Genomic DNA, 27,403 nt, shown 5'->3' with positions numbered 1-27,403 from the left:
AAACAAGACAATGAGAAGTGCAAAAATAAATACATATATGAGCAAGGAAAAAGAATGTTATGAGGAAGTACTGGTAGTGGAAAGATGGTAAAAGAGAAAAGAGGAAGGACGAAAACTATTATAATTTTATAAAATGAATGGGCTAGCAGTTAGCAACATTTGGTTTAAGAAGAAGGAAAGTCACAAGGTGCTTCTTTGAGTTAATATATGGTAAACTAACTAATGTACAGCCTGAGCGCAAGGATAACAGACACAGATGTCAAGGTAAATATCTTTTGAAGCTGTAGATAGTGATTACCATCTTTTAGTAGTGATGGATACACGAATTAGAGAGGAAGAGCAAGCAGAAAGATAGAAAACAAGAACAAGAACATGGACATTGAAAGATGAGAAGTGAAAAGAAGTATTTTAGAAAATATTAAAGAGGAACATACCAAGGGATGAAATGAAGTCAGCAGAGGAGGAATGGGGAAGTTTCAAAATGAAGACAGCAGAAGCAGCAGACAAAGTGTGTGGAAGAACCAGTGATACGAAAAGATAGAAAGGAAGTCCCTAGTGAAATGAAGGAGTAAAGGTGGAAGTAGAAAAGAAAAACAATGCAGTCCATGTTTGGTTTCAAGAGTGATTAGAGCAAGCAAGTAAAGAATACACTGACAAGAAGAAAATGACTAAGAGAGTGGTAGCTTTAGGAAAGAGGAAATAGATGTAAGAGTGAACAAATATGATGGAAGAGGATACTGAGGGCAGTAAGAAGGTCCTATATGGAATGGTTAAGAAGAGACTGAATGAGGTGGCACAGTTGTTAGCTCACTGGACTTGCATTCAGGAGGACAATGGTTCAAACCTGCATCTGGCCATCCTGATTTAAGTTTTGCATGATTTCCCTAATATCTTCAGGCAAATACCAGGATGGTTCCTTTGAAAGAGCATGGCCAACACCCTTTCCCATCCTTCCCTAATCCAATGGGACTGATGACCTTGCTTTTTGGCCCCCTCCTCCAAATTAACCAACAAACCAATCTAAGAAGAGAGGCATTATGGAAAATGTCAGTATGACCAATGAAGAAGGAAATTACACTGAGAATGTACAGTAAATCAAAGACACTTGGAAGGAATATTTTGGGGAGTTACTATACACTTATGGAAATACAGAAGAAGAAAATGAGGAGCCTGGGGAAGTAGATGATGTCAAGATGGACCTAACCTGAATGAATTATAAGAAGTGTAAAAGACCATGAAAGGAGGAAAAGTGCCTGGATGAAGTAAGTGTGTAGGTGGTGCAGGCAGCTGGTGTTGTTGATGTGCAGTGGTACTATTGCATCATGAGGACAGTGGTAGTAGTAGTAGCAGCTTTATTATCCATAGATCTATTTTTACAGGGATATAGGACATGTCAAAGTATTTAAAATTTAGATCAATTTAAAATGATCTAATTTGTATATACATATATTTACAGACCATATATGTGTGGATGGATATGTGTGTGTGTGTGCGAGTGTATACCCATCCTTTTTCCCCCTAAGGTAAGTCTTTCCGCTCCCGGGATTGGAATGACTCCTTACCCTCTCCCTTAAAACCCACATCCTTTCGTCTTTCCCTCTCCTTCCCTCTTTCCTGATGAGGCAACAGTTTGTTGCGAAAGCTTGTATTTTGTGTGTATGTTTGTGTTTGTTTGTGTGTCTGTCGACCTGTCAGCACTTTCATTTGGTAAGTCACTACATCTTTGTTTTTAGATATATTTTTCCTACGTGGAATGTTTCCCTCTATTATAACTATATATATATATATATATATATATATATATATATATATATATATATATATATATATATAGACACACACAACACACACACACACACTCTGGTGATCTCTGGGCCATTTTCTGTACCGCAACTTCCCATTTGCTATCCTGAAATACTGAGTCAGCATCCCTCCATGATCAGTGAGATGTTGAGCCCAGAAAGAGGAAGAGGTGTTAGTATTGTGCTATGCATAGCTTGGGGGTAAGTATTTCTAGAAAGGAAAAAAAGAAGGAAAAAAACATAAAGTGAAGGTGTTATGTGGAATGTTGGATATTTTATAATCATTATTATTATTATTTATTTGTGCAACATTTTTTTATCAAACCCCTACTCTGTTTTATCTAAGTAGTCCTTCAATGTATAAAATGTATTGCATAACAGGTACTTTTTAGCTGCCTTTTTAAATAAATGTATTTTGGCAATTTCTTTAATCTCTTCTGGTAATTTATTGTACAGTTTTATTCTTTGGTAGAAAATGCTGTTTTGAGTTTTATGTTTATTTTTTCTTGGTAAATGTAAGTTGAGTCTATCTCTTGTTGCATGGTCATGGACAGAGTTGTTTGTGCAGTAATTACCAATATGAATTTTGATATGTACAACTGACTGGTAAATGTATTCATGTGGAGCAGTTAAAATCCCCAGTGTTTTGAACAGATCTTTAAAATGAGCTGAACTTGTATTTTTGGTTATTATTCTTATAGCTCTTTTCTGGAGTTTGAAAATTGTATTCATATTTTGTGCATTTATTCCCCAAAAAAAATGCCATAGCTAAGAATTGAGTGTACATATGAATAATATGTAACTAAAAGACACTGTATGTTACACACTGATGATAGGATTCTAAGGGAATAACATGCTGATGACATTCTGTTTGTAAGTACCTTTGTGTGTTCACACCACTTCAACTGAGAATCAATATTCATTCCTAGAAATTTTGCTTTTGTTACACAGTCTATAGAGGTGCCATCTACTTTTAATTTAACATTGTCATTTTTCCTCTTGAAACTGAAATTCATGGTATTAATTTCCTTTATGTTCAATGTCACTTTATTGCTTATTGAGCAATCATAAACTTTCTTGAGAGTGTCATTTGCTTTCTCAGCAAGGAGTTCTCTTGTTTTCTCAGTGACTACAATATTGCTGTCAGCAGTGAAGAGAATTTTTTCACCACGAGTAACACTACTGGGAAATTCATTGATGTATATCAGGAACAATCAGAGAGTACTTACAATATGGTTAAACTTATAGCATTTTATGCTGCTATGGTGAAAAGATATTTTTACATTTATGCTTGTATAATGAAGAAACTGTTTTGCATTTTGAGAAGGAATATTTTTGGTTATTTTTGAAGGACAATAAATTTTTGCAAGTAATGACATTAGAGAAGCTTTAGGTTTGTGTGCTGTCTGATTACGGAAATTACAGAAAAATATATTTTGGATCTATTTGGGAACTTACATGCAATATTTGTAATTGGAAAGATATAAAATCTGAATTGTTGGTTTGCTACTGTTATTTTCAATGTCAGTAGTCAGCATGTGAATAAAGCTATTACAATGAAAGCATTGGTAAGGATTTTATTATGAAAAGAGAGTAATTTAGAGTGAGGCAATCAATTTTCAGACCATACACAATTTTTGAATACTGTGACAAGTGAGAACTGTCATACATAGGCAACTTTAAGCATAAAATGGACCAACATTAGAAAAATTCTGGCATGAGGTTGAGAGTATTGAACATGTGCTGGATGATTATGATTTGAAAATTGATACTCTATAGTCAAACTATATTGTAATATGGAAATAACAGCTTCAGAATTTTTGTAGAAATATGAGAGCTGACTGTGAGTTCTCTGATGTTTTGTTGAAATAGGTCTTTACATGCTGTGATGATGAAATGTAGGCATTTCCTTCATGTTTTAATGAAATATTGATTAAGTATAGGTTGTACTGTAGCATTTTTGAGATGATGGTTATGATGAAGTTCTTTGTGCTACGGAATTTTATTCTGTACTGTGTGATGTTCATTTGTGTCATGTAATATGACTTTGTATCTGGGAAGAAAATGAAGGTGTGTAATGTCTTTACTGTGAGTCTTTGTTAATCTAAAGAACTATACTAATTACTCCTGATAGGTTCATAATAATAGATCTCTTGAGACAATAAATAGTAAAATAGTTAGTGATGTTGCTGACTAATATGTTGTACTATCTGAAGGTTTCTTGTAGCAAGTCTCACCAGTTTAAGGGAATAATGTTCAAGGAGGAACTGAGGGTTGCTGGAACTGAAATGAAATCATTAAACTGCTTTTGATGTAGAAAAGACGTGTGTTCCTGATGCACACACTGTGATTACTTTGTATAAAAAGCTTCCTATCCTGATGTATGCATGCTGTGGCAGAGTCTCACTCATATTTGCAATATTCTGGGGAGGTATGGAATGTAGCAGAATTTGACAGTAGAAAATGAACAGATCAATGTCAAATACCAAATTGTGATACCATTATGTAATGTTATACACATGCAAACTTGCCACATTTATGAAAGATTGTGGGCTTCTGATGAAATTAGGTGCTTAATATATAAAGTTAATCAACTAATGAAAAATTTGCATTGTAAATTCCTGTTATATAAAACCAAATTTAAATACACACTGAGATTATTGCTTGTGAGGAAGAATACAGAAGAGCAGTAGTCAAAATGATAGCAAACTAAAAATGCTGAAATCAAGTTTGTATCACAAGTCATAATGTAATTGTGAAGCAGATAAAGAATGTAATAACTCAGTTGCTTACAATACATGTTTCATAAAATTCCTGATGCAAAAACCAATTTATTTCCATAGACTAATTACCGCAAACTTGTGTTAATCGAGCACAAGTCTTGAATCAGTTTCATGGGCATAAATGCATGTAGTTTTATCTGTAATCTATTGTAATAAACATGCATTAAAAGTATTTTTCTGCATTCTGGCCATAATTTTTTTTTCGTGAACACATTGCAAAGTGTCTGTCAATGCAAAATTTTTGAGCCCAGACAATACTTTTGCTCAAGGAACTATATCTGATCTGACTTATACCACCTACATTACTTCAATGTGAGATGTATGGGACAGGACTTGCATCTAGGTCTATTAACAGTACTGTGAGCCATGAGGCAAGGGGTTGGGAGCAGGGTTGGAGTGGAGATGGGAAAGGATATTGTTTATGTTTGGTGGACAGAAGACTACAACTGTGGGAGGGGTGATAACAATGGTCAGTAGGATTTTTCTCATTACAGGACACAATAGAGGTAGTCAAAATCCTGGCTGAGAATGTGATTCAGCTGCTCCAGTCATGGGTGGTACTGAGTCACGCGGGGAGTACACCTCTGTTGCTGTACAGTGCTAATGTGAAAGGTGATAGATGACTGGAGAGACAAAACACAAGTGATCTGTTGCTGCACAAGGTTAGGAGGGTAATTTTGGTCTCTGAAGGCTTCAGTGAGAGGAACTACTTGTCATTACAGATGTGATGGTCATGGGTGGTTAGTCAGTGTAGAAGTGTCTGCCTGGTATGGAATGGGTGGCAGCTGTTGAAGTGGAGGTATTGCTGGTGGTTGGTAGGTCTGATGAACACAGGTACTGATGAAGCCATCTTTGCGATGGAGGTCAACATCAACCACCAGCAATACCTCCACTTCAGTAGCTGCCACCCATTCAGAAGTCCCTTCCACACAGCTTAGCCACCTATGGCAATTGCATCTATAGTGATGAGCAGTCCCTTCCCAGATATACCAAAAGTCCCACTGAGGTCTTCACAGATGGAAATTACCCTCCCAGCCTTTTACAAAAACAAATTTCCTGTGCCTTATCTCTTCAGTCATATACTACCTCCCACATTCCCACCATCCAGCCACAAAAGATCGCTCGCCTTATGACTCAGTACCACCCACAATTGGATCAACTGAATCGTATTCTTTGACAGGATTTCAACTAACTCTTGTCATTACCTGAAATGAGGAACATCCTAATCACTATCTTTCCAAACCCTCCCACCATGGTACTTCACAACCCCCAAACCTACACAATATCCTTCTCCATTCCTACTCACCATGCTGTTTCACTGGCCACCAAACCTAAACAACATACTTCTCCATTCTTACTCCACTCCTGCTCCCAACCCCTTGTCTTATCAATCATACCCCAGTCATAGACACAGGTGCAAGACCTATCCCATACATCCTCCCACCACTACTTATCCAATAAAAGGCAGGGGTAATTGCGAAAGCAGTCATGATCTACAAACAAGCTGCAACCACTGTACTCTGTTCTACATGGACATGACAGCCAACAAGCTATCTATCCACTTAATGGCCACTGACAAACTGTTGTCAAGAGGCAGCTAGACTGACCAGTTGCTGAACATGCTGCTCAACACAACATGCTTCACTTCAATGACTGCTTCACATCCTGTGTCATCTGTATCCTACCTATCAACACCACTTTTTCTGAACTGTGTAGGCGGAAATGCTCCATGCAGTATATAATATGTTCCTGTAATTTCCCTGGCCTCTGCCTTTGCTAGCCACTGTCCTTCACCCACATATCCTATTCCCTGCTCCCACTTCAGCACTACACAGGCATCTATTCCACTACACTAACACACCCACTAGTCTGGCTCTATCTTGTTTTTTTTCCTTCTCTTCTTCTCTCCTCCCCTCCCCCCCCCCCCTCCCTCCCGTCCTTTCACCTAACTCCAACCTCCCAACTGTACCTGGCAGCCCTACCACATCCCCAATATGTCCCTGCATGCTCCCAAAAGCAGCACTATGCTCTCCTATCTGCACCCTACTATCCTGCCCCAGCCTCATCCATACCCTCACCACCCATTTTGCTTTGTACATCAGGCATAGCTGGTCACAGTCCAGCCTCAGGGGCCAGAGATACTTATGTGTGTGTGAATCATGATTTTGTGGACATGTGAATGTGTGTATGTTTTCTGCATTAGAAGAAGGCCTTTCAGCCAAAATCTCACTTATGGGGCAGTCTTTTTGTTATGCCTGTCCGAGACTCAACATCTCCTCTACATGCTGATTAGCAGTCTGTCCTGTTTATAATACTGTCATTATCCATCCTGGATTTTCAATTCATTAAACCTTAGAATAAGATGGATGTCAAATTTTTTGAATTCTGCAATAAGCAAATGCAAAAATTCGTTTCTCAGTAATGTTTAGAACATTTCTAAAAGATTCCAGCTGCTTATGTGCACCAGTTTGCTACTGTGGATGGAATGTAGATTTAAAATTTTACACAAGAAGTGGAGCAAGAATCAAAGCAATGGATAGAGGTCAACATCCATGAATCAAAAGGGGCAAAGGCCATTTCATTTAATGGTTAGATTATGGCAATTATTTTATAGGGTGCTAAAGGGTTACTTCTTATAGTTTAACTTTGAAAGGGTGAAGCAATAACTTGAAGTAGTGTACAAATATCATGGACAACGAAATAAATGGAAAACTAGAAATTCTAATGATATAAATCATTTTATATCAGGTTCATGTGCTTGTCCACAGTGGTTCTTTGTCAATAGAAATCTAAAGGATTAAAAATACAGATTATTCAAACATCTATTCTATTGTTAGATTTGGCACCCTAAATTAACAGCTTTACCAAATCTGAAGAAATTAAGTCAAGGATGGAATCCACTCATTGAAAAAACATTGTAAAATTTGTACTGGTGTAAAGTGGGATAGCATCAGTAAGAATTGTATTTTTAACATAGAAAACATATTTCAATTCAAAAAAATTACCTCCTTGTTTGCATTTGTTTTTCATGTCAAATTTACATAAGTAATTGTTGACTTTGCATTTGTTCAATGTTTCTATGTAAATGAATGATCATAAAGGTTAACTTACCCTGCTTAAGTCAGATAAATATAAACATCTCATTTACATACCCTGCGTTCTTATCAGCAGTTCATAGTTTGTTGCACCTGTCAGATATGGCACATGGTTATATCGGTTTTCTGATGTTATCACCCATGGCTCCTCTGTTAGAAAAGCATCTTCACTTTCAGGTTCCACATGTGGCACCCAAACACATACAAAGGCAGATGTATGATCCTGAAATGCAAGCATGTGTTATAAATTATTTTTTTAGATGTCTTAAGGTCATCATGTAAACTGCTTCATTACTCCAGGTTTGTAATTTATTAGATATTATAAGTGTAGTTTCAGTTGCCTGAGACTGCAGTCGTGTGTGTGAGTTGCATTTGTGTGAGTGTGTTTGTAGGTGTGTGAAGGTGTGCCTGTCGTCTATTGTTGATGAAGACCTTAATGGCCAAAAGCTTTAATTGTGAGAGTCTTTTTGTTGTGCCTATCTCTGACTCAGCATCTGTGTTATATGGTCAGTAGCAACTTTTCTTTCATAATATTGTTAGATTTTTATAAGACACAGACATATGAAACTACAATGAATTTTTTATCAGGACAATCCTGCAGAAACATTTTCATATCACTAACTAGTGGTATATTAATAAAACTGCTCTCTCCCTCATTCCTGCCCTGCCTCTTTCTTGTTTCTCTTGTCTGGTCTCCCCACCACCCCCATCTCTATCTCTCTCAACTTTTTAAACAAGTTAAGAATAGCAGTAATGGACTGATATCATAATTCTGATGACTGTTACGTACATTGAAGACTTATTCTGTTTGTGGTTGATAGTTCCCATTTGAGAGACTGAGAAGAGCCTAATTACACTATTCTGGTCACTTCCCTATTTCAGATCAATTCAGTTATAGTTATTACAAATGCTCCTGAGCTCATTTTTGGTCTAATGTTAGAGCAGAATGAAACCAAGACTTACTAAATTACATAACCAATTTTTATCCAAATTTTCATAGCCAAATGAAGAGTGGAGAGTGCACAGATGGCATACCAAATTGATAAGCATGATGTGTCTAGTTTAGAAGAAAAAAAGTTTAACTGCTTGAGAATAATCAGGGAAACTAAGAACAACTTAGTCGATGATTTGAGAGAAAATTTTTGTCCAGATTTTTGTAATGAAACAACGAGTTGGAAGTAGACAAATGGGGCAGCATGAATTCAACTTCAGTAAAAAGTATTTAACTTCTTGAAAGTAATCTGTGTTATTAAGAAAAAGCTTGATTGGTTATTTGAGGAAAAAATTTTGTCCAAATATTCACAGCCAAACGAAGAGTGGGAAATGGACAAGCAGCAGGGAGTTAATAAAAGACTTAACTAGGGATTCAAGAGAAAACTGAAATATCTCACAAACAGCTGCAGTTAGCCAAGTAAATGAAGTTTCAAAAAGTTCGTATTTTCAAGGCCTGGTTCTCTGTGTAAAAAATTGGATTAAACTATATATTCATAATAATAAAAGATTAGTGATACGTGTTTAACAGATTTCTTGCTTTCTGAACAAAGATTGAAAATAAAAGATAAGGAAATAAGTAAAATAAAGAAAAGACAAATGTTTTGTGAAATGAATAGTCTAAAACTAAGAAATAAAATAGATTAGAGGAAAATTTGATTCACCTTCGAATTGTGTTCAAAATCACTTACAGCAAATGAGGTGGCAATTGAGAATTTAAAAGTCAAATTTCTCACTTAAAATTTTAATGAGTACTAGCGTATATTTTCAAGCTGCATTCAAAAATGTGTCAATGTTCCTCTAATCTATTTTATTTCTTAGTTTTAAACAAATCATTTCAGAAACATTTGGCCTTAAAGTGCATATTTCAATTATAATATCTATCTATATCCATCTGCCTCCATAGCTGATGGTCAGCACAGATGGCTGTCAGCTGTCATGCGGAGGATCTGGATGCAATTTCCAGGACTACCAAGGATTTTTCCTTCATGAGAAGATTGGTATGGGATGCACTCAGGCTCGTGATGCCAACTGAGTGGCTACTTCACTGAGTAGTAGCAGCTCCATGGTCTGGAAAGTCTGCAAAACAGCAGGGAGAGCAGTGTGTTTCCCACATACCCCTCCATGCCACATCCATATGATGCACACCATTATTTTTATGTATGATATTGATAAACAGTGTTGGACAATGGATTGCTTTTACCACAGGTGTTCTGTTCCCTTATTTTACTTCAGACATGTTTCACAACTGTGTTCGTCTGTGCAAATACTGTCACAGCATCATCAAGCCCTGTGACAAGACATGTTGGCACATGCTCATACAACAGGTTAGACTGCCACCACACACCACAGCTTCCATCTGTAGCTATCATGTGAACATTTCACCTCAGGAACAAGTGCTGTTTAAACATAAACATAGTGTATTTTTAGCTGTATTTGTACATTCTTCCCCACCTTTGGGTATCCTGTCACAACTGCCAAGAGATGTGTTTCATACAGGAGCCACATTTCCGTATTTTGTTTCAAGAATGGTTACAACTGATGGATTCAAGCTGATTCTCAATAGCTATGGCAGTTCCAGCTAGGCAACGCATGTCTTCAACCGCATCAGCCACACTGTGTTACCTGTGCAGCCATCTCCTAGCCCACATCTTCAACAAGGTCTCAGGTGATGCTTCACTGAGGACACGATCACAGTACTGTGATAGGCTGCCAGTCTGCCCCCACCCCAGTCTACACTTGTTTCCCCATCATGAGTGTAACAAGATCATGTTGGGCATTTCACAAAGCAATCTCAGTTGCTTGAAGACAATGCGAAAATATGTTTGGCATTGGTTGACAATATCCTGGATGTATGTAGCATCCTCAATGATGACACCATATTCAAATGTGTAATAGGCCACATACAAGAACATACCGATTTGATGAGTGAATTGATTTTGATCTCTCCAAAATATGGTAAGGTGCATGTGATTATCTTCAAATATTTGTATCATTCCCCTGAGAACACTTCATGGCCTATCATCTATGATGGGCAACAAGGAGACAAACCCTCTTCACAGCTCTGGCAGAGGTAACATGCTCTTGTGGACCCGGAGGTGATGTCTGATGTTACTCTATGGATATTATGGTTGGTCAAACTGCCTCATGAACTCAACTTGCAGCTACTACCATATTCCACAGAGCTGTCTGACACTTGATTCCAGCTTGTTGAGTGTATTTATCACATCATAACCCACTGTCAACTGCTGCCTGCAATGAGTCGCTCTCTGACAGACAAGGTTAGTAGCAGAGTTCAAGCACTGTCCCCCTTCGTGCTTGTATGGCAGAGGTCATGTGAGATCTCGTGCAGTCCTTGACAGCATCATGCTGCCCCTTGGGGGCCAGTCTTTGGCACTACAAATCCTGCTTCCCCCTCTGCTCCAGCCACCAACACACTTTCTTTCACTGCCAGTCACAAGAATGGACCTACAGATGGTGTGGGAATCACTTCCCCTACCCTGCAAACCATCTACCCGCTATTCTGGTTTCACATGACATTTGGCAATGCTGCAAGAAACTGTCAACTCCCCTGCACACAGCAACCAAACTTGTCATGCTGACCGGTTTAGAGGTCTCGTCTTGTGCTGCTGCAACAGGGTGTAATCTCAGTCATTATCCTTGGTGTGTCCTTCCAACGGTAGACTTCATGTGCTTGATCAAGCAAATAATACACACTTCCTCATTGACAAGGGCACAGATTTGAGTATCACACCTCTATTCATTGCTCCTTTGTAGCTTCTCCTGCTGTCAAAGGTTCTTTTAGTGGTTAACAGTTTTGGCATCACTGTCATTGTTCCTTTGGAGCCTCTCCTGCTATCAAAGGTTCTTTTAGTGGTTAACAGTTTTGGCATCACTGTCTATAGTGTCACTGAACTTCAGCTTATGCCAGACCTTCAATTCTCTTGGACCTTCCATGATCTGATGCGGAGGGCCCTGTCCTTAGGGTCAATTTTCTTAGGCGAACTGCTAAAACATCACACTCCTGTGTTCCCATCATCTTTCACTGGACGCTGGCAATGAGAACTATTTGGCTTTGATTGATACCAACAGCTGCCTTGTGGTCCTTATACACCTCATCTCGCACTCCCTCTTAACAGTGCATGACCAAATTATTGCACTCCCCCATGCGGGCCTTCAGCTACATCCACTGTGCTGGCTACAGGACTACATCATGTCGGCCTTCAGCATTGAATCACTGCTTCACTCCATGATAAATGATCCAGTCACGTCTCTCCATTGGGGCCATCCAAGACATGATTGGCCGTGTAGCCATTCAGGACACTGAACATTTGTCACCTCTCTCTGCTATCCACTGCACAAATGCTTGTCATCCTTCCCCATACTCTGCACTGCCAGAGGCATGGTGAGTATGAGGAGGTGGTGGAAGAGGGGGAGGGAGGGCGGGTGACTGCTGATAGTTCCACCACCACTAGTCTCAAGAGCTTTAGCCAAACTCTTTGACTGGACACTAGTCAACTCCATATTGTTCTTGTGTACTGATTTTTATCTCCCCTGCAATAGTGTATCATGTAATAAAACCTCAATCTTACAATCAAGTGGTGAATCAGTCTGTTCTCTAGTGGGTATATGATTTGATTTCCCACAAAATTATAAGACTGAACTTCAACAAAAGTAAAACAAGGGTAATGGAATATAGTCAAATTAAATCAGATGATACCGAAGGAATCAGATCATTAAATGAGACAATAAGAGTAGTAGATAAGTTGAGCCACTTCAGCAGTAAAATAACTGATGATGGCTGAAGCAAGGAAGATATAAAATGCAGACCAGAAATGACAAGGAAAGTATTTCTGGGACATAGGAATTTGCCAACATCTAACAACAATTTAAGTGTCAGGTACAATTTTCTGAAAGTATTTGTCTGAAGGGTAGCTTTGTACAGATGTGGAACATGGACAAAAAGCAATTCAGACAAGAAGATAACAGAACCTTTTGAAATGTGGTGCTGCAGAAAAATGCTGAAGATCAGATGGGTAGACTGCATAACAGGTGGGGAGGTAATGAATCAAATTAGGGAAAAAAGTAATTTATGGTGCTAGTAGACTAAAAGAAGAGCTTGATTGATAGGAAGCATTCTGAGGCATCAATAAGTTATCAATTTAGTAATGGAAAGAAGTTTCAGGGATAAAAATTGTAGGCATATACCAAGGTTTTCATACAGTAAGTAGGTTCAAAGGGATGTAGGTTGTGGCAGGTATGCAGAGATGAAGAAGCTTACATGGAGAACTGCATCAAACCAGTCTTCAGATTGAAGAGCACAAAAACAGCAACTTACATTTGACATCATCCATCTTTCAGTAGCTGGAAAGAGCAGCATTGTTTACATAAGTGGAACAATATACCAAGTGGAAAGACAGTCCCTTTGGTATCATACTTTCTCAGCTACTTGTAATCTATAAACCAGCAACTCTTTTGTTGTAAAACATTTTCATCTAAGTGACTGTTGTGCATGGGTCAACAAACCCACTATGGAATTTGCGAGTCCAAAAGTCCTCAGCCAGCCTTTGATTCACTCATATATTTTGGGGTGTTACATAAAACTGATATGTCTCAGGTACCAGTTAATTATCTCTAGTTGAATTGCTTGTGAAATTGCAACTCTGTCTCGAAAGTTGGCTACACTGCATTTTATTGGAAAGTCAAGTGCAGCTCTGTCTTCATGCATCACTTGTTGTGAGAAATTCATATTGTTGAGTTGTTACAGAAATGGGGCAGTTTACATTATAATAGTGAATTGATATTTGACATAAAACAGACTCCATAAAGGAATGTAAAGCAATGTTTCAAGTGAAGTATCCTGGTATGAAACTCCCCAAAATCAGCACTATTCAAGATCTGTGCAACAAATGGAGGGCTGTAGGATATATTCAGAATGTGCAGAGAAATAGGCAACCAACAGTGAGGACCCCTGAAACTACAGACAGAATTCACATGGATATTACCAGAAGTCCTCACAAGATGATAAGGAGGTTATCACAGCAGGTTGGTGTATCTTGAACATCATGTCATTGTGCATGGAATTGGAAGCCTGTCATGCAAGTGTGACACAGAAAAAAAAGAGTTCAGTATTGCAACACACTGTTAACATCAACTACTGACTGTTACTTGGACCTCTTTCTTTATTTCATGTCAGATGATACCTGGTTTCATTTGTCAGGTTACATAAATTCCAAGAACCACAGATACTGGTCACAGGACAAACCACATATTTTGCGTAAAGAACCTCATCCCTCAGGGAAGACGGGTACGTGGTGTGTGTTGTCTGGCATGCACATTATTGTCCCCACATTTTCCAATTACACCTTAGACAATGCCAGATATCTATAGATCTTTGACTCTTTCTATGCACAGTTCACAGAAGCAGAGAAGCTGTATGTAGTATTTTGGCAAGATGGAGCAACTGCTCACGCATCCAATCAAAGTATGGGCTACATAAAGAATGTGTACTCTGAAGACAGGCTTGTCGGTAGATACCTCTGGTTCCCAAGTCCCCGGAGTTAATATCGTGTGATTTTCATTTATGGGGCATAATAAAAAGCAAAGTGTATGCTGACAATCCTTTCACAATAGATGATCTTAAACAGATTATTACTACAGAAATCACCCACATCATGCCTGCAGAATTACAGCATTTTGCTGCTAATGTCATCACATGAAATCAGTGATGCTCAGATGACCATGGTCATCACTTATAAAGAGGTATCTACATGTTTTGTAATGTTACTATTATCTATTCTCGTTTAGTTGGTTCATTGTTACTTGAAATTTGGGCATGAGGCATACTGGTTTTATGTGGGACACCGTGTATGATTCAGTACTACAGTATCTTCCCCCAAGGTCTAAAATACCATCCCTAATGCTTCCTGTAACCCCCCTCCCCACTACTCTGTATCCATACACTATCACCCACTCTGGCCCAGACTGCTATTCACCTCAGTGGGGCCACAGTGCCTGGAGATGACACTAGCATTCTCTCTCTCTCTCTCTCTCTCTCTCTCTCTCTCTCTCTCTCTCTCTCTGTGTGTGTGTGTGTGTGTGTGTGTGTGTGTGTGTGTGTGTGTGTGTGTAGCTGCACCCCATTACATAACCTGTGGCTAAACAGTATTTTATTAAAAACTGTTAATGCTGAAATACACTACCCACACATACGTGCCATCAAAAAAATTATTTCTGGGAAGTCATGCATCATGAGCAAGTTTTGACCCTGAAAACCATGCAACACTGAGAAATAGAGCCACCAAATTTTAAAATGATGAGGAAAACTGACAGAACTAATGTCAGTTGAAACTCACTCATTTACTTCATGGCAAACATTTTTACTTGATCAAGTAGAAAATTAAAAACTATGCCAGAAAAGGAAGTAAATAATTTCATGATTGTTTGTGACATGTTTAGCCTGAGAAAGATTATAATTGTCTCAGTGTGTATGGAGAGCCAGAAATCTACTGTAATACACCTCCATAAACAACATTCTGAGATTTGCTGTCGTCTGTGTAGTTCCAGAGATAGCTAAGTACCTGGCATTTCCCAGATATGTATTTATTCCAATCTTCTATTACTCCATTTACTCCTTCCCCTCTCTCTACCCACCCACTCCTTCTGTCCTCCCTCTCTGGCCACCTTCTCCACCCCCAGCTCTCTGTCAATCTCCTCCTCTTTCCTATCTCTGTCCTGTCTTCCTCTTGCCTCTTGCTGCCCATCTCCTCCTGTTTCAGTTCTCTGTTGATTTCCTGCCCTCCATCTTTCTGTCCATCTCTTCCTCCCCCCTCTCTTGGACCATTTACTCCTCCCCTCTATCTGTGTCCCCTAGGTATGACATAAACTGGTTGCCAAACGTTTCCTGAATATAGTGAAAAACTGAAATATATTTTGTATAATATGATTGGTTTTTCTCACTTCCATACATGAAGTTACCAATAAACACCTGTGTGGTGGTATTCAAGATTAATGTAGCTGTTTCAGGTAATGGTGACGGAAGAATTTTCACCACAAATTTCTAGCGAGCAAGGGGAGGAGAGATGGCAGTCTATAGTTATTGATCATCAGACTTTTTACTGATGATATGGATTTAATTCTAGACCTTTCTCCACTGTCTCATGAAATGAGGAAGTTCCAATACTGTTCAGTGTGATTCATTCATCACATGCAGACATCAAACCCAGCAGCACAAATGGAGCTATTCAAATAGAGTAGGCTATATGCCAACACTGAGCCTCAATTTCACCCTTCTCTCATAATCATACAACACCAACATGACACTTCACTGAAACTTTGTGGCATGTTAAAGCTTTTTGTTAGACTAGAACACAAACCCAGGACCTCAGACAACACTCTTACTGAGTAGCGGGCTATCCCTGTACAGCTCATCACCTGCTGTGACTGCTTTACTTCTACCAGTGCCTCTCAACTACACCCCACTACACAAATACTCATTTCAGTGACCTACACTTATCAGATACACTTAAAGACACATACTTTTAATGTTTTTTTTGAGAAAGAAGATTAAACATAGACATAGTACTGAACATACTTTCTGGGAATAACCTTTTAACTACAGCTCAGTTTGGTCCTTGTAAAGGCTTCACCACTAGGATACAACACATGATCTCAATTCTAGTAGAAATAAACAACAAAAATTACCATGTTGGTATGTTCTGTGAGCTTTTCAAGCCCTTGATGGTGCAGATCATAAAATTCTGTTAGGAAAAGTTAAATGACATGGCATTAAAAGTCTTCCCTTCTTAACCAAAAAAAAAAAAAAAAAAACGAGAGGGACATATTTCCAAATGAAACAACAGGAATAAGATCACATTCAGAATCCCAGATGGCTCCAATGTAGGGCCTTTACCTGATCTTCTTTATACTAATTACCTTACATTAGTAACATTAGCAGGTGTCAAGTTTGTTTTGTTTGCAGATGAAACAAACATTGCAATAAACAGCAATGAAACATAGTTTTAGAAATATTGGTTACTGAAATTTTCATGGACGTTAATAAATATTTACTAGCCAATTCTTCATCAATAAACCTTGAAAAAACACGCGATGGGTTTCAGAGCTTGAAAGAGGTTTTGCCCCCATATATGGATACAATATTATGATATTCTGACGAAGAGGGTGACTGTTAAATTCTTGGGTTTACAACTTGTTAATAAATTCAGCTTATTTCATTCAGTAAGATGCTTTTGCTCCTTTCACAATCTCTATCACTTCTTCTACTCTGTCCAAGTTAGATCAATCTCGATATCCATTATATCCCCTACTTCTCATTTTCTGTTTCCATTGGTTCTGTTGGGATTCAATAACTCTTCAGAATATGCCTTCAACATCTAGATGATTTCCTTACATTCCCAGCTTCCTTTCCTTTTTTATTGACCATACCGACATTCTCCAACATGCCTCTCTTCTTAATCTTAACAATCCTGTTAGAGGCCTTTCATATTCCTCTCACTGTATCTTCCATCATTTTCGTACACTCTTTCATCCATTTCCTCTCCTCTTCTGCTACTACTCTCATAGCCACCTTTTTTCTCATTGTAGTGAGTGTGGAGATGGTGAAATCAACTGGCACTGTTGGAGTGCACTGGCTTTATTGAGTCATGAGAACAGAATGGAAAAGAAGGACACCTGATGACTGGAAAAATGGAATCGTCATGCCAATTTTTGGAAAGGGTCACAGGAATCTATTCCAAATTGATAGGAGAGTTACTGCAATATGTCACGCTGCCAAGGTGTTTGAAAAGATTCTGGAATAGGGAGTACACATGATAGTAGGAGGATGACTGAAGGATGAGCAATATAGGTTTAGACCAGGAAGTCTGACAGTGGATCTAATACTCTGTGTAAGGCAGCTCCAGGAGGGACATTGTGAATATGGTAAGGATTTAGTAGTGGTGTTCCTGGACGTTGAAAAGATATATGATAGTGTGAAAAGAAGCAAGACCAAGGTAACACTTTGGAAAAGGGGAACTGGAAGGCCAATTGTGAGCAAAATAACCAAAATGTTTCAATGATGAAAGAATTATGTAGAAACAGGGAATCAACAGACTGGATTGAAGAGAAGAATAGTCTGAAGCAAAGGAGAACATTATCCCCTCAGTTCTTTTTATCACTGTTATGGTTGAGATAATGACAGAAGTAACAGTGTGATTAGAAGATGAAAATACAAAATAGTGTTTGCAGAAGATTAAATGGTGTGAGGAAATGGAAAAGGAGAGGTACAAGAAAGGCTACATATATGTGAGAAAGTGGTGGATTGAAATTTAATGCAAAGAAGTGTGATATGTTGGTGACAATGAGTAATAAAAGAAGAATAGCAAAGGATATAAGTATTAAGAGTGCAAGTACCAAAGAAAGCAGAAAGATTCACGTATCTAGGGCACATAACAGAAGACAGTGGGAGGAATGAAAGAATGATAAGGAAATTAGTGAAAGAGGCAGGTAAGCACTTAGGTCTTGTAGAGTGTAAGAAGCCTGGAGCAAGGATGTATCACCAAAAATCAAACTAATGTTATACCAATCTCCTTATGCTGCAATACTCATGCAGGCATCAGAAATGTTGGTAATGAAGAATAGGCTGGTGAGCATCATACAGGCTTGTGAAACAAAATTTCAAGGAAGCAGAATAGGACTTACTAGAATGGATAGAGTAAGAAATGAAACAGTAAGAGAAATAATGAAAGAGAAGCCCATGCAACATAGAATAGAAAAGACAAGATTAAGATGGTATGTGCATGTTAACAGAATGAGAAGTGGAAGAATATTGAAACATGTTCATAAAATGATAATACAAGGCAAAAGACCTAGAGGAAGACGAGACGGGTCATTAGGGTGAAGGAATGTGTGGTAAGGAAAAGAGAAGACTGGGTCACAGTGGAGAGTGTAATGTGGTAGGAGGACACAAAATGTGGGAAAAGCTTATGTTCTACCCAGGCCCAGCCATGGCCTGGACACTGTAGATGATGACGATGAACAAATTCAACTGGGAGGAGCATGTTGCAGAACTACTAAAGCATTAAAGAAATCTTAATTTGCAATGCATATGTTGATAGGCACAAGTGACATAAAAATATAGCAGCTATATAACTTCTCTTACTTTCATTCCATAATGTCATATGGAATCATTTTTTGTGGTAACTCAACAAGCCAAGCTACAGTTTTCTGAAACCAAAAATGTGTACTCTAGTATGAATTATTAGTTTGTAAATGCAACAAATTTCTGCAGAGACCTGCTCAAAGAACTAAGGATACTAACTGTTGCTTCCCAATATATTTAATCCTTAATGGAATTTGTCATAAACAACATACCTCTTTTTCAAACAGACAGCCCTGTTGAGGGAATCAGTACAACAATTAATATATAATATTCACAGAAATTTTAAAGCACTTACTTTGATCCAGAAAGGTTTCCATTAATCAGGAATACACACCTTCAATAACTTTCCAGCAACCTTAAAAAAATACTAATGAAGTTCAGTCTAAGATGAGCCTAAAGTATTTATTGCTGGCCAATGCCTAATCTACTGATGAATTTCTTAGTAAAACTGATTGAGGTGTATATATTACAAATAATATCAAATAATGTAGAGTATTATGCAAAATCTGATTTCTGCACATCTTTAGTTGGTTTGTTACAAGGGGCAGTCAAAAGAAAATGAGACAGATGGAAAAAAAGAAAGTACACCATTTATGATTTCAGAAGTAATCACCATAACTGTTAATTCATTTATCGCACTATGAGACAAGATGGTCAATGCCATCATGGAAAGCGTTTGCAGTGGCCTATGGAACTATGATCATACCCAGGCATACACCTCTTTGTCTGAAGCAAATCAATGGCTAAGATTGTTGTGATGTTACAAGCAGGTGGTCTGACTGCTGCAAGACAGCGTGAATCTGACAGGTCTTCAGTGGGTCAGTGTGAATGTTTGTTGGGGCGGCCAGCTGAGTGGAAGTAAAGGTGGTTAGCAAGCCATGAGGCCCAGTGCTCATTGGGGTTTTTCCAGGTGGGAAGAGTGGTGTGTTCTGGTAACATGGTCGCTGGACGAGCTAATATGGAGGGACCTGTGATTTGAAATGTCGGCACTAGTATGATTTTAATGAAATACACTAACACTTATTACAAGCATGGTAGAGAAAAAGTAAATGACATTTTTTGAACCAGGGCAGTGGGACAAGCTCACTGAACACAAATCCATGCCTGAAGCTTTGACAGTTAAAAAGTAATTGACATTATTATCATTACTGTTTATACTAAATTGTAACAACTGAATCCATCATGGAAGTTACACTCGTGATACACCAGATGAAAAAGGATAATGCCTGTGTTATAATGAACAGATCAGTTTCCTAATTAAACAAGTATAAAAAATGTTGTACTATATTTTCATTCTGCTGTTATTTCGAGATTGGCTGTCCAAGCATTCAAGCTGTAGTGGTGAGCAGCTAGCATGTGGACTCACAAGTTTTTGTATAGTGCAGCAGTGGTAAAAGCAGCATCAACAGTAGCGCACTTAGTGCAGACAATAAGTGTAATAGTACATGTTAGTAACATCAGTGGCAGACGATGGCTACATGGTACATTGTCGGTATGGCAGTCCACATGGGCAAAGTCACCGAGCAGCAGAAGTTGCATCTACATGGTGTCACACATGGGTGACATCGCATCAGCACAAAGCAGCAGAGATGGCATCACATTGGCACCAAGCTGCAGAGGTGGTGCCTTCATATGGTGTCATATGTGAGCAACATTGCATCGGTCCCAAGTATCAGAGGTGGTAGTTTCACAGAGCGTCATACAAGGCAAATGGCAGTCCACATTGCAGGCAATGTTGCATTAGCATTGGACAAAATGCGGAGCAGCAGAGGCTGCATACGGTGATGGAGAAATGCAAGTTAAGTACAATTGACAGCTGCATTGTAAATTTTTCCCATACCCAGTGATGGTCGATGCAAAGTGATTGTGGGTCAGAAGGTGCATGGAGTGATATTAGTAGTGATAGCATGTTAGGGAGAAGGAAAGAAACAGGCTGGGTGACAGGAAGCAATCTGAATGTGTTTTTCAAAATAGTTGAAATGGAAGGTAATGAGGAAAATACAGTGGGTTTAGCTTCAATGAACACTACAGAGAATTTTGAAACAGAGGCAGTCACTCTGTCAGAAGTATAAACAGGCACTGATGTGGAAACGAGCGGCAGAGCAAATAATAATGAAATTATTTGTAATCAGGTTATGTATGTGGGAATGGAGATGAGTAATGAGGTAAGTTCTTCGGATATTAATGTATGTGCGCCTGCTCAAAGTGAAGCATGTGCTGTTTGTGAGAATACCAGTGAGTATACATGGTGAAAGGTAATGATGTATATGAAAATGCTGTGACTATGCCAGTGGGTGCACCTGATAATGTTGCATTTGGTAATGGTGACATTTTGAGTGGAGTTGAGGTTGACTGCAGTAATGAAAATGTTGTTGAGTTTTGTCCTGAGCAAGAAGTTCAGACACATGTTTTTATGGAAGATAATCAGATGGTTCTGAATAAGATTATTAGTAGTGATTGGATGGGAAAAGAGGAAGCTAAGTATGATGTTAAGGAGTGGGTATCTTCCTGAGGAAGGGGATAAGTTAAGATTTAAAGGGGAAAGGAAAATTGAATAATTAAGGGGTGTACAGGATATAAGGGAAGTGGTTCAGGATTTGTTTAAGGAAGATGCAGATAATAATGAAATTATTTGTAATCAGGTTATGTATGTGGAAATGGAGATAAGGCTTTCACATGAGCCTGAGGAAGCAGTTGATTTTAAATATAATTTAAAGGTAATGCTCCTTGAAGTAATTAGGGTTAAACCTTTCACTATTGCTGCGGTGAACAAGGAAGCAGTAAGGGCCAGAATAATGAAAATGCGAGACTGCATAACAGTGTTTATATAATGGACAGAGATAGCAGGGAAGGCATTGAAGCAGATATGTTGGAAAGGACTGAATTAAAGACAGTAATATTGAAAAAGTTCACCCAATTATTAATGCCAAAGTGGGGAATGTAGAAACTATTGCATTATTGGATTCTGGGTCTAGTGTGTTACCTGTATCTGAATCATTCTGACAACAGATAAGAAGCAGAGATTTGCTGGAGTTGACTGCGACTGGAGTTAAAATAAAGACTGCAACTGGGGGATATAACAAGACAGTAAAGGTGGTTATTTAATTCTTGAGATGGTTTGTTTAAGACAAATCAACTGTTTAATTTTTTCTTTATTTTTTTCTACAGGTTTAACTGCTTCTTATTCCTAACAATTATTTACTATACATACTTCTTAGAGTTCAATATAGATTGCTTTGTGGTGCCTGACCTTGCTATGAACATTATTCTCAGGATTAATTTTCTTAGTAAGTATGGTAGCAGTATTATTGTAACAGACAGAGTTCCAGAATTTAATGATGGAGGTAGCAGAAAAAGAGTTAAATTTAGAAACAAATTGACAGGAGGTATAGAGGTGGCTCACATGGGAAGGAAGAATGAGTTTAGTGGAGAGGCATGTTCTCTAGAACAAATAAATGACAAAATAAGGAGATCAGTCTTTTGTCAAAGGGTCAAAGCTCATGGCTCAATGAACTATTGAATAAATATAAAGATGTGCTTCCAGATAGGTCTGCAGAAGTAGTTGATTTTAAATATCATTTAAAGGTAATGCTCCTTGATGTAATTAGGGTTAAACCTTTCACTATTGCTGTGGCAAACAAAGAAGCTATAAGGGCCAGAATAATGAAAATGATAGACTGGAAGGTTATTGAGTTGGGCAGGAATGAGTATAGTAACCCAATTGTTATAATCAAAAAGCAAGATGGTTCTGCGAGGATTGTGTTAGATGTGAGGAGACTGAACAAGATAAGTGTAAAAGAGAATAATCAACCAGAAAACATGAATGAACTTTTACAAAAAAATTAACAAACGACTGATCTCTTTATTTTGTCATTTATTCACTCTAGAGAACACATGTCCCCACTATACTCATTCTTCCTTTCTATGTGAGCCACCACTTTACCTCCTGTCAATTCATTTCGAAACTTAACCCTTTTCTGCTACCTCCATCATTAAATTCCGGAACTCTGTCTGTTACAATAATACTGCTACCATACTTACCAAGAAAATTCATCCTGAGAATAATGTTCATAGCAAGACCAGGCACCACAAAGCAATCTATATTGAACTCTAAGAAGTATGTAATTGAAATAATTGTCTGGTGTAGATTTAACTTCATGCTGAGAGGAACAAGTGGCAATGTTTTTAACTGTATTCATAAAGATCTTCAAATACAGTCACATACCCCACCCAAGTAGTGTGCTGTTTGCTGCAGTAGGTCCTGCACAATCTACCCATTTCCTGTAGCTGCCTCTCAGCAGGATTGCTTTCCAGCTGGTACATTCACACAGTGTTGAACTGCAGATGAGATTCTAACATACTATGCACACTTTCACTCATTTCTATCCTATGGCATAAGCTTCTGGGAAGTTGTAGCTAATTGAAGAAAGTATTTATTCCATGGAAGCTTTGCAATAAGAATATAATGTAAAGTTGATAATATAAAATCTTTCAGAAGCCTCTTCAGAGGAAATCTACACTTACATGCCAAATCTACACTTACATGCCAGTACATATACTCCCTAATGGTATTTGTGGTTAATAACAAGAGCAAATAGTATATGTGGTTAATAATAAGAGTGAATACAAAATAAAGTCAGCAATTCAAAACCGCAATACTGGCAATAGAAATAATTTACATCCCTCTTTAAGGTTCAGAATGGAGTTTCACATTGTGAGGAAAAAATCTATAAGAGGTTGCCAGTGGATATCAGGCAGTAATTTGAAAGTTACCGAATATTTAAACATAAAGTAAAAGAATACCTCACTAGCCACTCCTTCTACAACATATCTGGATATTTGGACTCAGGAATATAAATTTTGTGTGTAATTATAACATTTGTATCAGATATATCCTCATTTTGACAGTAAATAGTAAATAGACAGCTAATAGTGGCCTGTGTAAAGTTAAAATGCCTTGTTTGAAGTATTAGATAAAAATAGCAGCTGGGTAGTGTAAGAGGAGGAGCAGTGTAACAAACATACACTCCTGGAAATTGAAATAAGATCACCGTGAATTCATTGTCCCAGGAAGGGGGAACTTTATTGACACATTCCTGGGGTCAGATACATCACACGATCACACTGACAGAACCACAGGCACATAGACACAGGCAACAGAGCATGCACAATGTCGGCACTAGTACAGTGTATAACCACCTTTCGCAGCAATGCAGGCTGCTATTCTCCCATGGAGATGATCGTAGAGATGCTGGATATAGTCCTGTGGAACGGCTTGCCATGCCATTTCCACCTGGCGCCTCTGTTGGACCAGCGTTTGTGCTGGACGTGCAGACCGCGTGAGACGACGCTTCATCCAGTCCCAAACATGCTCGATGGGGGACAGATCCGGAGATCTTGCTGGCCAGGGTAGTTGACTTACACCTTCTAGAGCACATTGGGTGGCACGGGATACATGCGGACGTGCATTGTCCTGTTGGAACAGCAAGTTCCCTTGCCAGTCTAGGAATGGTAGAACGATGGGTTCGATGACGGTTTGGATGTACCGTGCACTATTCAGTGTCCCCTCGACGATCACCAGTGGTGTACGGCCAGTGTAGGAGATCGCTCCCCACACCATGATGCCGAGTGTTGGCCCTGTGTGCCTCGGTCGTATGCAGTCCTGATTGTCACGCTCACCTGCACGGCGCCAAACACGCATACGACCATCATTGGCACCAAGGCAGAAGCGACTCTCATCGCTGAAGACGACACGTCTCCATTCGTCCCTCCATTCATGCCTGTCGCGACACCACTGGAGGCGGGCTGCACGATGTTGGGGCGTGAGCGGAAGACGGCCTAACGGTGTGCGGGACCATAGCCCAGCTTCATGGAGACGGTTGCGAATGGTCCTCGCCGATACCCCAGGAGCAACAGTGTCCCTAATTTGCTGGGAAGTGGCGGTGCGGTCCCCTACGGCACTGCGTAGGATCCTACGGTCTTGGCGTGCATCCGTGCGTCGCTGCGGTCCGATGCCAGGTCGACGGGCACGTGCACCTTCCTCCGACCACTGGCGACAATATCGATGTACTGTGGAGACCTCACGCCCCACGTGTTGAGCAATTCGGCGGTACGTCCACCCGGCCTCCCGCATGCCCACTATACGCCCTCGCTCAAAGTCCGTCAACTGCACATACGGTTCACGTCCACGCTGTCGCGGCATGCTACCAGTGTTAAAGACTGCAATGGAGCTCCGTATGCCACGGCAAACTGGCTGACACTGACGGCGGCGGTGCACAAAAGGCTGCGCAGCTAGCGCCATTCGACGGCCAACACCGCGGTTCCTGGTGCGTCCGCTGTGCCGTGCGTGTGATCATTGCTTGTACAGCCCTCTCGCAGTGTCCGGAGCAAGTATGGTGGGTCTGACACACCGGTGTCAATGTGTTCTTTTTTCCATTTCCAGGAGTGTATATAAAGTTGTGGCGACAGTCGACTGCCAGTAACTTCACCAGCGAAGCGCAGAGTAAATGGTCTTTGGGGACTCGAGCTTCTTTGGCAGTCCCGTCTGCGTCTTGATGAGTGATACACGTGTCATGAAATTCTGCATTGTTTTTCTTGTGTTCCTGTAAATATACGAACTGTAAATAAAGTGCCTTATTGTAATAAGTTGGAATTTTTGGTGCGTGGACCAGCACTATAGCCATAAAAACCCACATTGGTGACCCCGAGTCATGAAAATACATTGCAGTCGCTCGCTGTGTATGACCAGTTTCGCGCCAATAGACAATGTCGCAGCTGCCAGTTTTTACGGCAGTGCACGACGCCACGACCGCAGAATGGACATTAGACTGTGAAGCGCAACACTTCACCCCGTGTGCCACTAATACACCGGGAATGTTCGTATCTCCCGTGTTTGCCTCGCCTGGCCGGACACCTCTAACCTCTGCCGGCACACCACACCGGGCGCTGTACACATCGTTGCAGATACCTTCTACGGCATTCTACGCTCAACAGAATGCCCCTTCAGCACAGGACCCTGGAAACCACGAGTTTCTACCGCACAGCATGGACCACGTGGCTGGCCAGTTTCTGGGTCCACATGCACGGCTGCCGTTTAACGTGCCCCCCTTCGCGCCGGTCGAAGGGACACGCGCGCCAATTGTGCCGGACCATTTATACACCTACCCGTCCTGCCGCCCCGCGCACACCTCGGGCGACGCACCTGCCGTGGTTCTGCCCCGTCACTCGGCGCTCAATCGCGATCTCGTGCCTCTGCTCGAGATTCCGGCTGCACCGGCAGTTGACCCACCCACGCCTGCCACGCTGTGCTTGTCGTGTGGCCGCACAGATTCAGTGCCTACATGGACTGGATACCACGTCTCGCCTACGCAGCTAACAGACATTCAACGCAACACATCGCCTGCCACTGAGGCACATTTCGCACCAGTGAACACCGTGCAGAATCCCCGTTTGTTTCGTGCCCCCCCTGCAGCCCCGCAAACACTGGCCCCCGGCCGTTTTCCGAAGCTGCCGCCATTACAACCGGACAACCCAGTGACGTGGTTTACCTTGGTGGACAACATGTTGGACATACACGGTATTGCGGACGACAGCACCCGTTTCGTGTGTTTAGTGAACCACCTGCTCGACCACCCTGATCTCATCAGTGACTTATTGCTGAACCCTCCTAAGAGCAACAAATATGCCTCTCCTCGTGCATTACTTATTAAACGCCTCTCTCGTCCACCGGCCGATACTATTCACAACATAATTTACGACGAGACTTTAGGCGACAGAACACCCTCACAGCTGTGGCGACGCTTGCGTGCACAGGTCGGTACCGAGACCCTGCCGAACTTAGCGCTCTGGGCATTGTGGTTGGTGAAGCTGCCACAAGAACTACAGTTACATTTGCTTCCACATACCGCAGCATCACTCGAGGATAAACTACGGCTGGCAGATCAGGCATACGCCATTATCCGACACAGCACAGTGTCTCACACCGCCGAGGTTGGTAACCCTGTGTGTATACTTCCACCGTCGGCCGGTAGAGGCCGGGCGCATGCGTATCGCGGGCAGCACACGGAACAGCAGCCACCTAGCGGCCAAGACCGGGAACCACCAGCGGGTCGGCAACAGCCGCTCCCCATCCCAACCGGGCTAGTGCCTGCCCGCCCCACCTTCCCGCAGCCTGACGCTTCGGCTGGTGGGACGAGTATAGCCGATTCACGCATATGCTGGTTTCACACCACTTTCAGGGATGCCGCTCGCAACTGCCGTCCACCCTGCGCGTTCCCAAACGCCGCACGCGGGCCGCAGTAGGCGCCACGGCCCGCGGATACAGGCAGGGGTGCCCACAGACATTGCATTCTGTCAGATCCCCCACCCCATGAGGACGTCTGTACACCTTGGATGTAGGTTCGCGGTGGTATTTTCTCGTCAATACCGGATCAGACGTTAGTGTCATACCTCCCACATTTTCTGTAAAGGACATGACATCAACCAAACTGTCCCTTCAAGCAGCAAATAAGTCGACACTTCGTGTCGAGGGTTTTGCCAAGTTACCTATTGAACTCATAACTGGTAAACAGTTCA

At 40.5% G+C, this 27,403-nt stretch overlaps 1 protein-coding gene across 1 annotated transcript in view; it reads right to left on the bottom strand.

Annotated features, from left to right (window-relative positions):
* The window catches only part of LOC124775639 (esterase FE4-like), a 54,405-nt gene that overhangs the window by 8,918 nt on the left and 18,084 nt on the right, over positions 1–27,403 (bottom strand). The window contains exon 6 of the mRNA XM_047250467.1: positions 7,738–7,903. Within this exon, the coding sequence (XP_047106423.1) occupies positions 7,738–7,903 (166 nt within the window). The remainder of the gene's footprint in view (positions 1–7,737; positions 7,904–27,403) is intronic.

Source organism: Schistocerca piceifrons, chromosome 2 (assembly GCF_021461385.2).
Source record: "Schistocerca piceifrons isolate TAMUIC-IGC-003096 chromosome 2, iqSchPice1.1, whole genome shotgun sequence".
NCBI classification, from domain to species: Eukaryota; Metazoa; Arthropoda; class Insecta; order Orthoptera; family Acrididae; genus Schistocerca; species Schistocerca piceifrons.
The sequence above is the reverse complement of the archived record's forward strand: the minus strand, read 5'-3'. Positions and strand labels throughout refer to the sequence as shown.